At 40.0% G+C, this 18,016-nt stretch overlaps 1 protein-coding gene across 1 annotated transcript; it reads left to right on the top strand.

Moving 5' to 3' along the window:
• Positions 1-94: 94 nt before the first annotated feature.
• LOC120795518 (transmembrane protein 87A-like) lies at positions 95-17,055 on the top strand. The gene is made up of 20 exons (XM_040137472.1): positions 95-253; positions 1,763-1,820; positions 3,062-3,159; positions 4,843-4,959; positions 5,220-5,267; positions 5,507-5,548; positions 5,724-5,850; positions 6,025-6,086; positions 6,543-6,726; positions 6,837-6,936; positions 7,102-7,195; positions 9,013-9,084; positions 9,222-9,330; positions 9,916-9,974; positions 10,137-10,240; positions 10,356-10,432; positions 11,783-11,847; positions 11,940-11,992; positions 12,375-12,405; positions 12,555-17,055. Exons 1-20 carry the CDS (start codon positions 152-154, stop codon positions 12,594-12,596), a joined length of 1,644 nt encoding a protein of 547 aa, XP_039993406.1. The 5' UTR covers positions 95-151; the 3' UTR covers positions 12,597-17,055.
• The last annotated feature ends 961 nt before the right edge of the window (positions 17,056-18,016 follow it).

Below are 18,016 nucleotides of genomic sequence, written 5' to 3'. Positions count from 1 at the left end.
TCATTCAAAAAAAAACATGAAAACATTTTAAAAGTAATATACCTATGGTATATACATATGTTCTGCCCTTTAGCGGTGATCGTGTGAACGTGAACGAGCGGCACCCCGGAACTGGAGGCGGATACGGGTCTGACCTGCAGCGGACGCGCAAATGGAGATGCCAGATGCGGTTTCGTTGTGTCTGCTGCTTTCTGCGTCAGTTTTCCGCCTCGGGGCAGAGGCAGAGGTCTCCGTGTGGAACTTGATCAACTCGGTCAGTGTTACGCCCTCAACACGTCCGTTTTTTTTTGTATGGTTATCACGCTGTCTGTCGTGCTAAATTTACCGTAGCGGCAACTGTTAGCCGGGCTAGCTAACTAGCCCCCCCCCCCTTACAGCATCTCTACATTCCGCTGTCAGGTACCTGTCACAGATATGGACCCCGCATGCTGTGACAGTTCCGGTTTCGCCGGTCTGACAGGATGAGCCTCGTACTCTCGTACATTGCCCCTAATTCGTAAATCACAATTCTGTCCGTCAGCTATGGTTTTACCCCCTGCTACATAGCCCTGCTGAATCTGTTATGCTACCGGTGGGCTTTTTAGTGGAGGCAGGGTAAAACGAATTGGCAAATGAGTTACAGAGGAAACCAACAAGGACCTGGCTCTTCTGTCAGTGTTGTGCTGTGGTCGAGAATAACGGTAGCTCAACCGGTTATTGCCTTAGTTTATAACACCAGAGGCTACTGTTAACAATATATAGTAGTTAATCTTGACGGACAGGGCACAGTTAACCAGAAAAAGCCGCTGACTATTTATGTGTGATGTGGTTTAAAAAAAGTGCAGCACAACCTGTCTATCGTGTTATCGGGGACAGGGTTGTGTATCCTTTCAGGAAAAACAGACCGCGAGTGTTTCCAAAGGTCCTGCCTCCGTGTGTGTTTGGAAATAGGGTAGGTTGTGTGGACAGTACTTCAGACTGTACTACTGGCTGCATCGATGTGGCTCTAACAAGTGTAATCAGCCCTTGTTTCGTAGGTAACTGTTTATAAGAATGAACTACAGATGTGGCTTAATACGAGATAGCCACTTTCTTCAAAATGCATCGATGTTATCCTGGAATAGACATTGGCTTTCCCAGACATTTTGTTTTGTTTTGTTTGTTTTTTGTTCTTAAGACCTGCATTTCACAGAGTCTGCAGCTGTGACCAGTAGTTGATGTTGCACTGCACCTACAAAAAAAGGATGTGGTTTACTTTACAGCATGGTCATTTAGTAAGAAGGTTAAAATTTTCCTACTAGTTAAACAAGTACTAGTTAATCCATTTACCGGTCTCGTGGTCAACCCTTGTAGTTTGCACATTGCGCAGGGAGAAGCTGAGAGAGCTGCTCAGGGAAAAAAACAAAACACAAAGTAGTTACCAGAGATGGTAAATCAAAATCTCTGAAAACACATGACTACATCTTTCTAGTGACACAACTTGATGGGTATGGCATGTATTTTGTGGATGGGTTAAAACTGTATGGCGGATTTAATCTGTCTTTGCCTTAATACTGTCCTAAGTTTAAGGGTCTATGATTGCTTTTGCAAAGTAATATTGTTACGTTAGCCAGGTATCATCTTTTTTTCTTATTCTGTCACCTTAGAGGCTGGAAAATGTATTCTGATCACTGACTAAGAAAAGAAAGCTGTGCTGATATTATAACAGGTCATCTCTGTGAGACTGAGATGTTAGATAAGAGCCCAAACAGCAGCCGACTGATTTGTCTCTTTGTATTTTCAGACAGAAGATGCTGTGTTTCGGAAGACGCTGTACGCCAACACCACCATCTTCATTACGTGTAAGTAGTCTGACCCCTCCATCATGCATCGTTTTTTCCCTTCCCAAAAACAGGATTGGGGCATTGCATAATATATGCTGGCAATTAGAACACCATTTCCCCAGGTACATCCTTGACAGTCCTGTTCGGCTTCATATCCCTTAGTTTTGACCCAGTTATAATACACTTCAAGGTGGTTTTGGTTAAAAAAAAAAAAAACAAAACAAAAACAAACAAAATAAAAAGGAGTAACTCCAGTAGCTCCACTGTCTCAGTTTGAGAATGCCAATTGTTGTAATTACCTTGCTCAGGAATCACCACAGAGGATGCACCAAGACTGTTGGGTTTAACATTTAAATGTCAGCTGGAGTGACATTGCTGTGCTGAAATGAATGGCCCACTGAGTGTTTATGGCTCTCACTGGCCAAAATCCAAACATGACGGATAAGCGCAATGTCCTGCGACCTGAAGGGAAGATTTTCCTGGAAAGCCTGCACAGGGAACCTATTGACACTGGGAACAAAATGTCAGTATTAAAAAATGATACATAATGTTGGAAGGCATCTTACCTGCACTGCACAGATGAGTTGTAGTTTCACGCTGGAAAAAGTCTTGTTTTCCCTGCACAGGGCTTTTCATAGAATCCTATATGCTTCCTTGTTTCGCCTTCTGTTACCGTTAGTTTACAAGATGACGTGACATTACCTGACCTGAGCTGATTTGGTGGATGATTTTAAGAACAAGCACCCTTAAATTTCAGGAATTAAAACAAGGGAAATTTTGCCCTAAAACACAATACAATTTTTTTTTTTCTGGGACAATTTTATTTATGGTTGAGGTAGTTTTTATTCATGTTGATAAGTCTGTAGACATAGCCTAGATTATTATATTTTCAGCACAGCTGCAGCAGCGTTTGGGAGGAGAGAATTCAATTTAAACTTAAAATGGCAAATGTCAGGATTTGCTTTCAGTTCTTCAGAATCAAAGACTCCCTCTTCTCTCTAAGGCTTACAGTTTGCGTCAGCATTTAACAGCCGTCAGTGAGAAATCCATAATACTGTAAAGGAGGGAGAGTTACTGATTTCTACTCCCACAGTAGCAGAAAAATAGACCAGGATGCAAAGCAGCAACATGATGTAGGGAAATAGTAGAAGTCACTTCCTGGAATGCTTTCATGAAATGACTTGTGATGGTGTGTAACAGCAACAGTAATCCATTGCCTCACCCTCTGAGTAAACTGGTCGTCTTTTCACTCTCTGCAGTCCAGGGTGACCCAGCGTCATGTGAGAGAAACCTGGCGTTCAACATCAGTTGGTACCTGCGCTCCTCTGTTTGCTACAATGAGGTCTTTAACACACCAGTGAGTACTGACTTTTGTATCTTGATGTCCGACTCCTGACTGTTTGCTTTTGCCTCGAATGTATGGAAATCAGTGACACTTCTGAAATCTGAATGTCTCTAACCATTGATTTTAATTGTTCATCTCTCATATTACACTTGAAAAATACATAAAATTGAGCTGTGTATTTGTTCCATGGATTTTCTGCAAGAAAGACAAGTTTGTGTCACAGCTTTTAAGCACTTTTTGCCAACTTTCACCTTCAAAAACTTCATTTCACTGAGTTTTCACCAGTTCATCGGATTTGGCTGCACATTCAGTATCAGCAGTCTGTCAGTAGGAGCAGCTGCTGTGTCCTTCCTCAAGTGTTTTCATGGCCTCGGGCTTCACTTCCTTCTTGGTGCCAGTGCTGGCACTTTGTCCAGAAGCGTCTCAAACTCAGCAGTTGCTTTGGGTTTGATGTACTTCACCTTGTCGCTGATGGTCTCGAAGCAGAGGGTGAAAAAGCAAGGATATATTGAGGTCACCTGTAGCCCAGTCGGGATTTTTTCATTCAGATGGATTTTGAAATGTCAGGATCAACTCCAGTGTCTAGATGAGAGCAGCTGACATTGTTTTCTTCTTTGTGCCTCACTTTCTGCCAGATGACAAGTAGTGAGGATGTCCTAAACGCAACCTCCAAAAAAGAAGAGAATAAAGCAAAACAGTTTACAGTATCTAAGTTGGAGCCAAGTATTTCACTTAAACATTCAATAATCTTCAACTCTCAAACATCTGCTCATTAATTTCCCGGTAGTCATCATTAAAGTGCACTGACAACCTAATTGTCGCTTAGATGTGCAGCCAAGCCATAAATCTGTTGTGTGAGCGGCAAAGTAAGCCACATGTGTCATTGGGATTTTTGCAAGTAGTCTTTCAGTATTTATTTTACTGTATTTACCAGCCAGGGCTCTTATTTTGAGTTGTTATCAGACCTTGGACTTGCATTTTTTTTTTCCTTCTCTGTTCAATCAGGACAGACATGTTTATCAGAGGGGTTTCTTGTTGTTTAACTGATGTCTAATTTTTGCTGTATTTTATATGCGTTTCCACGAGTAACTGAGTCACCCAGTGTAGTGTGATTGGTTCAATTTAGAGTATTCGCAAGGTTGGGTGGTATTTCTAGGCATTCTTCATACTCTTCTTCACACTGTGTCTGGTTTTCACTTACTGAGTTCATTGCTGCGCCACACGTTTAGTTGTTTGCAGCCTCATGCAGCCTCACGTGTGGTTTTTGTTTTATTGCACAACGTAGTTGTCGGATGCAGCTTATACTCACAGCAGGTATATAAAGTCAAAATTTAAAATAATTGAGGTCTTTTTTTTAAACTACTGCCATGTGCAGTTTTTAATATTCATTATGCAGTTAGCATTTTAGAGATTTATATTAAAAACACATTCTTTTGCATTAATCAACCCTTATATACACTAAATTAATGTATACCTCCCATCCCTCCATGTAACCTTAAATATACATAACTACTTTTTCTAAATGTACCTGTTCATGGGTGATCAAATGACATTTTATCTTTTTTAATCATCAAACACTGTTGGATCATAATGTATTTTTCAGCCTGTTAAGTCTGCAGTCAATACATACAATGATAACCTTGAGAATCAGCTGACTGCATAGTTTAAGTAATTTCCCCCCACTTTTTTCTGCAGGACAGCAAAGCAAAGAAGATGTTTGGTATGGACCACATGCTGAAAGATGGCTGGAGTGGCTTCTACAGTCAGAGCTACATGTACTTCGACAACTGCTCCTCCCTCTTCTTACCGAAGGTTTGCTACGAAGACGAAGGTGCTGTCCTACAACGGATAGCATATAAACAAAGGGTTGCACAATTAATCATCACTATGTACATGAGTTTAACCTCGGTGTTTATCAGTGCAGCAGTTATCTAATGTCTGGGTATTTCAGGTACCTTCATAAACCTATTTGTCTTATGCATTTCTTATGTACTTCATAAGTCATTTCAGTTATTTTGCTACATGCAGTATATACATATATATGTATTTCTTTGCTCTATCCTCTCACCTAGGTGTATTATGCTGACTTCATCCCATATCAGCCCCTTACTAGCCCAAAGGTGAGTCACTTATCAAGCTGATTTACGGTACTTATAAGAAAAATATAAGTAAATATGGATTGACTGTATTGACCATGATATCTAAAAACCTTAGATATTATGGTCAATACAGTGTGTTCTGCATGTGTGTGAATTTATTTTGACTTTATTTTACACAGCCAAATCACCTAACACAGAAGCTTTTTTAAAATGTGTTTGTGTTGTCCATCTTAAAACTCTGTTCTCTTTGTTGTGTTTAGAGTGACTCATCAAATCAGAGCCTCATTTGGCCTGACAAGCCGGTAAGACCTGCTTTTATTACCTTTTAACATAAATGTCCTTAAATCTGTGTTTTTTCCAGAGGACAAGTCAAAGCATGCCCTTGGAAACCTTCGCTCTTGTCTGATATTTATCAAACTCTGAGGTACTTGAAAAACTCTAGCTCACAAAATTTAGCTCGCATACATTTTTTTGCAGGATATCGGTGCCGTGGCCAAAGCGTGGGAGGACAGTCCTTATCTGTTCATAGTAAAAGTGCAACCCTTGTTTCGTGGAGTTGAAGATGAAGACATTGGGGCAGAGCAGCTCAACTTTGCTTTCACAAGTTAGAAACAACACCTTTTATTTCACTTCAAGAGCTTTAGAATCTTTCATATTTACTCACTAGAGAAATTGGTTAAAAAAAACATAAAGAAACAGAAAATCTAACTACTGAGAATTTTAAGAAGGGACTCCTGTGTGTCAGCAGAAGTGACCTATTTTAGTTTTCTTTCCCTAGTGAGAGTTGAGATGAAGGGACCACATGACTACTCCTCTCCAGCAGACTGGCCTCACATGATGGTATGTACTATGAACTATACTGTAAGAAATGTCTCAAAGACAAATTGTATGGAAAGAACTAAATCTGAAACAGAAATTGTATGAATATATGACATTACCATCTGGAGCACACAGACCTTTAATAATAGTTGTCAAATTGAAACATACGGAATATTTAACAAAAAAACCCCAACTTAGTTATAGTTTCTGAAGCTTTTAACCACAGCTTGTGGTCTTTTTCAGTGATTGTGGAGTGTATGTGGTTGAAAGCTTCAGAAGCAACATGGAAGTTTGACCTTGGGTAGAGGTTGTTTTTTTTTTTGTCAAACTACTGTTTCCAAGGTCAAAAAATTATCTTGAAGGTCAATACTGAGTAAAGTTTCGAAGTTCACAGACTAAACAGGAGAATATCGAATGTTGGTCGGCATGAGGCTCATTTAAGACAGAGCTGAACTCTCCCCTTTCTTCTGTCCACAGTTCTTCATGGTAATGTGCATTGTGTATGTGCTGTTCGGGGCTCTCTGGCTCTTCTGGTGCGCCTGCTATTGGAGGGATCTGCTTCGGATTCAGTTCTGGATCGGCGCTGTCATCATCCTCGGCATGCTGGAGAAAGCTGTGTTTTACTCAGAGTACCAGAGTATCCGTTACAAAGGAGACTACGGTTGGTCGATTTTATACATTTTTCCTTGTTTGCATTGATGTTTCTTTGTTTCTCTCTTTACTATAGTCTGTTATAATCATTATTTTGCTTGTGTGTTTTTCTCCTCACAGTTCAAGGTGCTGTGATTTTTGCCGAGCTGCTCTCTGCACTCAAAAGATCTTTAGCCCGAATCCTGGTCCTCATTGTCAGTCTTGGCTATGGCATAGTCAAGTAAGTTCAATCTCTGCACTTTTAAGTTTAGCATTTTAAGATTCTTTTTACCAAGCAGGTGCATTTTTTTAAAAAGTGTATTTTTTTTTTTTAAAATATTGCTAATGCTCTCATTTCAGTTATTTGTCAGTAAAATTGACCTGTGTTTTCTCCCCACTTGTGTAGGCCCAGGTTGGGTACCACAGTGCACCGGCTGGTAGCTGTTGGGCTCCTCTACCTGCTTTTCTCCTCTGTGGAGGGTGTGCTGAGAGTGACAGGTGTAAGTGTCAGCTGTTAGCAAACAGCACAGCTTGTCCCACGGTCACCGCTAAACCATTATCATCCTCCATATTTGTTTCCACCAACTTGGAGTAACATGTAGGACACATGTAGGACACAGTAACAGTCACACAATTCAATACATAAAAGTTAACTACTACTACTATGTTAAATGTCCTTTTTATAACCCCTCTCATCTGGTATTTCAACCAACAATGATATGCAGATGCTTTTAAGAGGTATGCAAATCATAAAGTCATATGTCACACTCTGGCATATTGCTTATCTCTTATTTGCATTTCTATTTATTTTCTTAGTTGGTCACAAACACACAACGTTACTAACCTCACAGTTTAACTTATAAACGTTATAATCCCAAAATTTCAGTCCCGATTGATTGGATGACACCCAAGGTCACCGTGATAATAGCAAGTGCTTCATCTTCATCTAACAGTTTACTGTGACTGCTCCTTCTTTTTCCATTACTCTTATGTAATATTTAAAACTGAGCCGTTGTCAGAAAGTACCACAAACTGCCTTTTTTGCTGAGTGATAGCTGTTCTGCACTAACCTCTGCGACACATACATTGCATTTTTTTGAGACTGTGCAACATAATCCACCTCGTGTTTTGCTAGTTGAATCCTTTTTATTGTGAGGCCGCAGCAATGCGAAATCTTTGATTTGCATTAGGAGTAACTGAGGAGTGAACAGTAAATACTGAGGTTGATATGAAGGAGACAAAATTAGAAACAATAATGCTGGATTTACATGCTGCATTGTTACCTGTCAATCCCTCGTGTGTGTGTGTGTGTGTGCGGAGGGAATTTAAATTGCATGTGGGAATGCCGGTCTCCAACACTAACAATGAAAACCACCAAATAGGGAAGTTATTATAGAATGCAAATGCATTAAATGGCTATTGCTGAAAGAAATATGACCATAATTGTTAGCTTCAGATTGCAGCAAGAAGTAACTTGTTAGGAAGCATCAGTAGCCTCCACAGGACACACTAATCCAACTGAACCACCCGATGAAATATACTAAATGCATGAGAGAGGAAAAATACTTAACACTGAGTCTAGCTTTTTCTTAAAGGCACAGTCTCTCCCTGTTTTTTAGGAACACCATTTATACTTTACTTCTAAGCTTTACATATTAATTTCCTATGGCCACAGATGAATCTCACTCAGGCAGGTATAATGAACCCACTACATTTCAACTAGTGCAGATGGAGCATTATTTGTTGCAGCCTCCACAGGCTGATTGAAGCTGGTAGTGGCGGTGTATTTTTACATAAAAATGTTGCCTAGCGAAGCTTTCAAGGCACTCTGTATAAATAAATTTGATTTGAGTGGAGGAGACGATAGAGAGAGAAGGTTATGCAGGGGTTCAGTTTCCAGGAGGCAGACAAGTGATGATAATAGGGAATGACAAATTTGATCTGAGAGTGATTTTCAAACACAGCCAGAGACACTTCAGCAAGTTCAAAGAGTCATGAAAACACAGTTATAAAAACAAACATAAGATAAGGGAGATGGTAAGAAGAATGGGGAGAGCTCATGTAGTTTGGCGAGCAGATGTGTTTTGTCAGAAGGCATCTCTAAAGGCCAGAGACTTAAATCTTAACATCCAGATCTTAACACAAGCTTATCTTATGTTTAAAAAAAAAAAAAGCACCGTAACTCCCCTCGTGATTAAGTAAATCTTTTCTCTCTTAGTCTTGTTCACACACACTCTTTGTTTCTGCTGCCCACGCTGCTCTCCTTTGCCTACTTAAGCCTCATTTATTAAATCTGACTCTTGTCGTCTTTCTCCAGGGTTTCTATGGTACGGTCGCCCTGGTGGCTAATCTCAGCCTCTCCCTCATTGACTCCTGTGTCATGTGGTGGATATCCTTTACTCAAGCAGCCAGAAGGACTACTCAGGGCTACTCAGGATTTGCATTTTCAGAAGCACTGCAGATATAAGCCTTTAATTCTGCTTATTTGAATGTATATACAGCATGTTCTCCTTAATTTGCATCTACATTTTCATTAGTCTGTCTCAAACCACTCGTCTGTTGAAGCTCCGCAGAAATGTAGTGAAGCTGTCTTTGTATCAGCACTTCACCAACACTCTCATCTTTTCTGTTGTTGGTGAGTTGCAGCCATATACTGTCTATGATTACAGCTGCTCTAGCATCAGAAAAGAAGTAAGATTGCTTATTAGTTCAGATGTTAGTTCAGAAACACTTGCTACATATGAACAGTTAACAAAGTAAGCATCTGGAAATGAAATAATACATGTTTTAGTGTCTGTTGTTGAAATACTGTATGTATACTTCAGGTGCAGTAGTAAAAGTTGTGGCTGAAAGGAATAGTTCAACGTTTTGGGAAATACACGTATTTGTTTGCTTGTGGAGAGTTATATAAAAAGATATGAAGCTGGAGACAGACAATGATTATCTTAGCTTAGCACAATGACTTGAAATAGGCATGTATTTCCCAAAATTTTTGGGAAATATTCCTTTATTCCTTTAACATATCTGCCCTATACTGTTTTAATAGGCACCTTGTGTATTAAAATGCATTTATATTTTTGTCATCCCTCTGGCTGGGATAACCTTTTGTTCAATTTCTAACTCCGGTTTCACTGGTGGGAGGTTTCATGTGCTGTTTCTAAGCATTTGCATACCGTGTACAGACACCCAAATAAGACCAGTGTTTACTTTGCGTCCACAGCTTCCATCATATTCATTATCTGGACCACCAAAGTCTTCAAGCTGGTAGACTGCCAGACGGTCAGTTTGTTTTCTGTTACTGATTTATTGTCGTTTTGTGTTGCTGTTTTGTCCATGTGGTTTCCGTTTCTTGTTTATACAGAGATGTAAAATGAACTTTCCTTCCAACTTGATAAAATCCATCTCTGTATTTACTCTTTTCTATTTTTATCCTTTCCACAGGGTTGGAGGGACTTGTGGGTAGACGATGCCTTTTGGCGTCTCCTGTTCTCCACCATTCTGCTAGTCATCATGGTGCTGCTGCGGCCATCTGCTAACAGCCAGAGGTCAGTGTCAATCTGGAGCTGGAGTGACCCTGGAGTCCAAAAACCTTCTGTCCAAATGCATGGTTAACATGGTCTTTAGCAGCTAGATCTGAGCCTGTGTTCTCTTTCCTCTTAGGTTCTCCCATTCCCCTCTGATTGATGAAGACGACGAAGAGGATGAGGCCAAGGAACCCATGCTGAATGAAGCTTTTGGTAAGATGGATTAGTCCTGCTTTTCATTGCTTATTATTTAGGACACTTGCGTTAGACAATGTTTAGAATACAAAGAGAAGAGACAGCCTGTTGTGTTAGTACAGTTCAAATGCCCTGACAACCAGAGAAATATTGTATAAATATATAATCAGTATCTAAATCTTACGCCACAGCAACTGATTGCACCAGCTAACACCCTCCCTGGTGGCATTTGTTTAAAGTCTGTCATTATTAATGTTTGCCATCGAACAAGCCTATCTGCAGTGATAAATATGAGATGGTTTTCCTCATGTTTGTCTCACCAACACGAAATGTGGGAACACTAAAGTCAGTCTTTTCTGATGCCGTCTTTATTTCTCCATATTTAAAGTGGCAATCTCGAGGATCTCAGTCCTGGTTGATTTGGTGACACCTGTAGTACTACAGGTCACAGAACTCTAGGGGGGAAGAAAAACAAACTATTGTTATTTTTTATTAAAGATATCACGCATAAATTGGCCTTTTTCCATTATTCTTTGAGCAACCGTGATCTGTTTTATGCTGCACATGGCATGATCTTCAAACGGCAGGGAACAGAGAAGGAGTTGCTGAGAAGTTGGAGGTGTGCAGCCTGTCGCCTGCAGGTCATCGTCTAAGAGCTCACTGTAGCTGCTCCTTGTTGTTCTATTACTCCCTGGAATATTTCAAACATTTCCACTGTAGAAAATGCAGAAAGTGACTGTTGTCTTGTTATGATAAACAAGAGCAGGAAGTGCCAAGCTCACTGACAAACACATTGCGTTTCCTGTGACTACTTCATAATAAATTTAAAATGGTTTCGTCAGTTAAATACTTTTAATTTGAAGCTGCAGCAGTAGGAAATGTTTGCTTTAGCAGTAACATAAATACCACATTTTTTCCTGGAATGTCACCACAAACACCCTGTTCTGCAAATATATGAATACTGCAATACTTTCATCAGTGGGCCATAGGCTCAGTCACCACTGTGTTACTTCATTTGGCAATAGATAGTGAGTTAACAGACAATTATTTCAATGACAATCCTCGAGATTGCGACTTTAACCAAATCCACTAATTTATAAATAATCTAGGTCTGCCCACAATTTACCTCAGATACTCTTAAGACGATGTTGTCAGTTGGGGTGTAATGTTGTATAACCCAGTTCTACTGAGGCCATGATCTACATCTGTTCTTGCAGACATGTGGAGAAAAAATTCATTTCATTTTATAATCATATAATAGTATATATAAATGGAAAATTGAGTAACCTAGTTATGTTACAATCATGTCATTGGACAAGGGACTGTAATGTGATCTCAGCTTTTTTTTTTTTTTTTTTTTTTTTTCAGAGGGAATGAAGATGAGAGGCGCAAAGCCTGACACTAATGGCTCTCAGAAACTATTGAGTAAAGAGGTATGTTATGTCATCTCTCTTCTTTTATCCATTTATTGCTTTTTCCAAGCGTAATTCAATCATTTCGTATTTATAAACTCTTTTGTCGTCAGGATGAAGACCTGAAATGGGTTGAGGAGAACATTCCTACAACTGTTGCTGATGTGTAAGTAATACATTTATATTTTAGACATTGAACTGACATTCTCAGGGACAGTCTTTGTAAGGTCAAGGCTGCCTTGAAAATATCCTGTAATGGTTTCACAGTACAGTGTTATGCTACCTGGAACTTGTGAGAATAAGGTATTGGCTTAAAACTGTAATTCTTTTTAATATGTCATGTTGTCTCATCTTATCTAAGTGTATTAATGTAGCTTATAGCACCTCATCGAGGACATTTAAGACTAGAAAGATACACTGTTAATACCCAAATAGCAACACTTTGGAATCACAAAAGAGGTATAGAGAGTATCTTAAAATGTTTGTCTGTGTGAATGCATTGGCTGCCTCCTTCTCTAATCTCTCACTACTTTTTTCTCTCCATACAGAGCTCTCCCTGTAATGCTAGATGAGGAAGAGGTAAAGGCTTTTCCTTTCCTTGCTAGTCCCTTGATTACAGTCACATTTTTGTATTATTTTAAATGCTCTTGTTAATGACCTTTACTGTGCTATAATTCTACACCATAATATTACTGTAAATGCATTAATCTGTGTTCCCTTTTTTCAAGGAAATCCTGAAAACCAAAATGGAGAGATCCAAAATGGAGTAGAAGTAAATGTGAGAACATGATGTGAGAATCAAAAGAAAGAATTTCACTGAGGCAGCAATGAATGCATTCTGGGTGATCTGATTACCAAAAAATGTGGTCAAAGCCAAATGGTCTCTCAAGAAACTTTAACTTTTTAATTATATTTCACAGGTATTGTGTAATACCTTAATAAGCTCAAAGAAGCATGAATAGTGTGTTTTATTAAGGCAGTACTGTGCAACCCTGAGTTGGAGGGGTTGGCTGTTGTTGTTGATCTCTAGACTGCCATTCTGGGACTGGTTTGAAACTGAAGCAATTACACAGCAGGGAACTTCGATAAATGTTTTATTTGTTTCAAAGAAATTTCTTCACAGTCACAAACTTGGCCAAATTAAGCAGAAACTGGGCATTTTACACAATGCTCTCATGAAAAATAGAATATTTATCAAAATCCTGTCCTGTGGTTTTAGATTAATACAATACTTAATAGGTCATGTGGTTCTGTTTCATTCCTTTCGAACTTCAAATGGCAGTAAACAAAGTGGATATGTCTCCTTGTGCTCTGCACAGTTCGAGATCTTATATAAACAAAGTCATGTGTGTGATGTACATCTTGGCCTCTTTTATGTTCTCACTGTTCGTGTCCTCCTCTTATGCCGGCTGCTGCTGTCTTGTGCTGGCTTGTTCACCAGCTACACTAACTGTCTTAAGCCGTTGGTTGTGCAAGTGGATTCCTCCAAATGCTAGATATTCCAGTCACAAGCAGCTCTCCTCTGGTTTTCCTAGCTTAGCTTGGTAAGTTACAAGCGCAATTCAGGCAAACAGGCTGGCAGCAAGTTGGCAGAGGTTGTGATTTGCATCCTGTGGCCTTGTCAGAGTTCTCACTTGGATTAGCTGGCTACAAGTGCAATTCAGGGGAACAGGCTGGCAGCAGGTTTGATTAGCCAGACTGGCTGGCCATTTGTTTGTCTGGTTGCATTGAAATATAGAACTTCTAGAAGTTCTGATTGCATTCTGTGGCCAACCGCAGTTCTCGCTTGGATTACATGACATGACCCAGACATTTTGGGCACCACTCCAGTTTGCCTACCAGTTTGCTGTCCTTCCATTTGGCCTGTCCCTGGCTCCTCGCCTTTTTACAAGGTGCATGACGGCAGCCTTAACATCACTATGCCTGACAGGAGTAAAGAAACTCCCTTATCTCGATCACTGACTTATTTGCATCCCCTCGTTTCAGGAGGCAGAACAAGCAACGTCCAACGCCCCGCTCATATTGAGGCACTGGGCATGTCTGTAAATCGAGAGATGAGCTCGTTCCCTCCGACACAGCAGACCTTTGTTGGCTTGTCTCAGGATTCAGTGTCAATGCAGGCATGCCTGACTGTGGAGCGGGTGGAGAGGATTCATGGATTACTATGGTCTTTCCAAATGGGGGCAGTTTGACCGTCTAGACGTGGCTCAGGCTGCTTGGGATACTAACGGCAACCTCAGCATTCACACCCCTTAGGCTGCTGCATCTACGCCCTCTGCAGACGTGGTACAACAGCCTCCACATGAATCCACGTCTACACAGGTGGGTCAAGGTCAGAGTCGCTCACAAGTGCCTTGTTCTTCTCTGCCAGTGTAGGGACAGCACATTTCTGCTGCATGGTGTACCTCTTGGCTCAGTCTCATTGAGGCTCACCTCATGGTAGGGGGGCATTGTGGCAGAAGAGGTCAGTCCAGGGAGTTTGGAGCCCTCAGTGGGGAGAGCAGCGCATCAATGTCTTAGAAATCTGGACTGTCTAATTGGTGCTGAAGCACTTCTTGCCCTTTCTCAAAGGAAAGCATTAGCTCATTCGAACAGACAACACCTCATGAGTGTTTCATATCAACCATCAAGGGGGGACCAGGTCACTGGAGTCCCCAAGAGAAGCCCAGAGACTGTGGACATGGGCTTATCCTCGATTGGCCTCCTTGAGGGTGATGTATCTCCCAGGCAATACTAACTCTGTGACAGATTTGCCTCAGAGAGCACGTCTCATTGTCCTTTGGGGTTTTCCTTGGCAGAGGCCAGTGCCCGGCTTGGGATAGATTCTCTTGCCAATACCTAGCAGAGGGCTTTCTTTTATGCATTCCCTCTGATCCCCCTGATAATGCCCATGCTTCAGAGGGTGAGATTGTCAGATCACAGGGTCCTCCTAGGGGCCCCCAAATGGCCATCAAGGATTTGGTGCTCCACACTACTGTGTCTGTTGGACAGAGTTCCTTGGCAGCTCCAAGTGAGGATGGACCTCCCGTTCCAGCTGGATGGGAATGTTAGGCATCCATCTCCGACCCTCCTTCAGCTCTGGATATGGCCATTGATGGAGATTGACCACTTCTAACTGACCGTGAGCCCTCAGTTTATGAGACCTTGTAGAGCACAAGGGCTCCTTCCACAAATATGGTGTGTGACACTGTGGCCAGATATCTCTTTCCTACCAAAGGTTTTATCCCAAAGCCAAGTTAATCAGGCCATAGAACTAGTTTGCTGAAACAACCAAATAGGCTTATGCAGTAGCAGGTAAATCTGCCCCATTAGATGTTATCTGTCATTCTACCAGGGGTGTGGCCACATCCTGGACGGCAATGAGGGGGATGTCACTAGGGAAGATCCGTGTGGGAGCGCCCTGGACAGTACCTTGCACACTCTCCAAGTTCTGTTGCCTTAATGTGGCCTCTGGGTCCACGCTAGCATCAACCCTTCTGCCATTGGCTTCTACAAGTTGATCAGTAGGTGGGTATCGGTTCCTCATGACGCTACAGGTATGAGTCATGCACTTTGTTTACTGCCACAGTCAGGAAGGAATGAAATAGAACGGACGTTACCAGGGTAACTGGTTCTGTGAATTCCTGGATGACTGCCAGTGATGCCGGTCACGGGGAAGCTTTCAGGGTGAGAATATTCTGAGGCCGGAAGTAGGCTACCACATGGTATTTATAATGGGGACACCAAGTTATTGTGCATAAAAAGAGATTATATTTATGTCAACACAGCATCTGACACTTTAACTCTAGGTTATCTGCAGAGATGTGCTGTGCCATAAACTAAATGTAAAAAAATGCTGTTTTCAGCATGTGTTTTACTGCGTTACATATTTAATAGGTCACATGATGACACACGTTTAATTTTTAAATGAGCAAGCAACTGCATGGTATGATTAACCATTTAGCCAGATAACTAAAAAAGAGTAACGTTTTTACGCTTTTACCCAGCCATTGAACATTTCCTGAGCTCACTTTATGCAGCTAAACCTTTCTTACTGTTAACACATAACTAACACTTTGTTTTCTGGCTAACTGATTAATCTTGGATATCAGAATTCAGTATATTTGCCAATGTTACCGTATGTGAACACGGCTGCATTAGTGAATATTGATACATGAAGCATATCACAGTTTTCAGGGGAAAACGTGCTAACTCTGTGTTTTGGGGGATGCTGGTGTTAACTAGAAAACACTGTCTTTTGGGCTGGGAGAATGTAGTGACCCTGTTGGTGATGAAACTCTTTCGAAGCCAAGTATATGCTATCATAAACATCAAAAGTGTCCATTTTGTAGACACAAGTGCGAGACCAGATCACTTCTGAGATGTCATCTTTACACAGAACAGCTCAAGCAAGTGAAAATGCTACTCTAGTTCTGGTTATTTTCAAACTTTTACTGACAAATGAAAGATTGCATGGTCCTCAATGGGAACAATGTATAACCCTTATATAAAATATAATTTTTTTCCAGACCCATTTTCAAGCATAAGTAGTCATGAGTCCAAAGTTAAGTATGTTTATTTCATCTCTATAAAGAAGAAGATTTTGTAGATTTTCACATAACAGCAGAAATTTAGGTCTGCTTCATGTCACCAAAGTGAAAACTTTTTTTTAGTTACTGAATCACAGAATTCATTGATGAGCCTTGTGGATGTGGTGTGGGCCTAATTTCAAATATACACGTGACTGTCTATATGTATGTAATCCTTTCTCAATCACCGTCCACTGACTGGGCCAGAGCTTTATTTACGTCTTCACCTAAATTCAGTAGAACAGGGTAGTTTAAAAAAAAAAAAAAAAAAAAAAATACTGTACATGATAAATTCATATTTTTTATTTCACCAGAGGTCAAATTCCTTTAAGCCTATCCCATTCTCACTGCAAAAATAATTTTCTGACTTATCTAGCAGAATTGCACCAATCAGCCACAACATTAAAACCAGTTACGAGTTTTAATGTGGCTGAGTGGTATTTATTCCCGTCCTTGTGCAGTCTACTGCAGTATGTATGGATATTCTAAATTTCTTAATTTATGTTTTTTATATTTGTCCAAGTCTTGTTGAGGATATTTACATTTCTGAGAGATACTGAAGCCCAATTTCCGGATGTGAGTCTACATTGTAATGTGAAGCTGAGGAAATTGTATGGCTTTTTGCGAATGTCTTGCAAATAAAATTTATATTGAAACATTATTAAAATGTCAGTTCTTGTGTGTATTTAGGATGAATGTTTTAATGTACAGGGGCATTCTTAAGCATATTCTCTTTGGAACTGTTGTATGACTTATGGACTAGATGTTTTAGCACTTAAAGATGATACACATTCAAAAAAATAATGTTTGTGTTGTGAATGATTACGTCTTACTATTCTTGTAGCACTTGTATCTTTTTTTTTTTAAATCCTTTTTTAATCCTTTACTGTAACAGTTGATGGTAGTTAAGTATAAAAGTTTATCCTGAAACAGTATAACCATTACACAGAAAAAAAAAAAAAAAATACTGTACATGATAAATTCATATTTTTTATTTCACCAGAGGTCAAATTCCTTTAAGCCTATCCCATTCTCACTGCAAAAATAATTTTCTGACTTATCTAGCAGAATTGCACCAATCAGCCACAACATTAAAACCAGTTACGAGTTTTAATGTGGCTGAGTGGTATTTATTCCCGTCCTTGTGCAGTCTACTGCAGTATGTATGGATATTCTAAATTTCTTAATTTATGTTTTTTATATTTGTCCAAGTCTTGTTGAGGAGATTTACATTTCTGAGAGATACTGAAGCCCAATTTCCGGATGTGAGTCTACATTGTAATGTGAAGCTGAGGAAATTGTATGGCTTTTTGCGAATGTCTTGCAAATAAAATTTATATTGAAACATTGTTAAAATGTCAGTTCTTGTGTGTATTTAGGATGAATGTTTTAATGTACAGGGGCATTCTTAAGCATATTCTCTTTGGAACTGTTGTGTGACTTATGGACTAGATGTTTTAGCACTTAAAGATGATACACATTCCAAAAAAGAATGTTTGTGTTGTGAATGATTACGTCTTACTATTCTTGTAGCACTTGTATCTTTTTTTTTTTTTAAATCCTTTTTTAATCCTTTACTGTAACAGTTGATGGTAGTTAAGTATAAAAGTTTATCCTGAAAC

This window comes from Xiphias gladius, chromosome 10, assembly GCF_016859285.1.
Source record: "Xiphias gladius isolate SHS-SW01 ecotype Sanya breed wild chromosome 10, ASM1685928v1, whole genome shotgun sequence".
Classification (NCBI taxonomy): domain Eukaryota; kingdom Metazoa; phylum Chordata; class Actinopteri; order Istiophoriformes; family Xiphiidae; genus Xiphias; species Xiphias gladius.
Note: the sequence above shows the minus strand (reverse complement) of the source record. Positions and strands in the feature narration are given on the sequence as shown.

Excerpts from the sequence above, each read along its gene's own strand:
- LOC120795518 (XM_040137472.1), top strand. The coding sequence starts at position 152 with ATGGAGATGCCAGATGCGGTTTCGTTGTGTCTGCTGCTTTCTGCGTCA. Across the intron at positions 9,085-9,221 it reads ACTCCTGTGTCATGTGGTGG|ATTTTCATTAGTCTGTCTCA; the intron begins ATATCCTTTACT and ends ATTTGCATCTAC. Across the intron at positions 10,241-10,355 it reads CCATCTGCTAACAGCCAGAG|GTTCTCCCATTCCCCTCTGA; the intron begins GTCAGTGTCAAT and ends CTTTCCTCTTAG.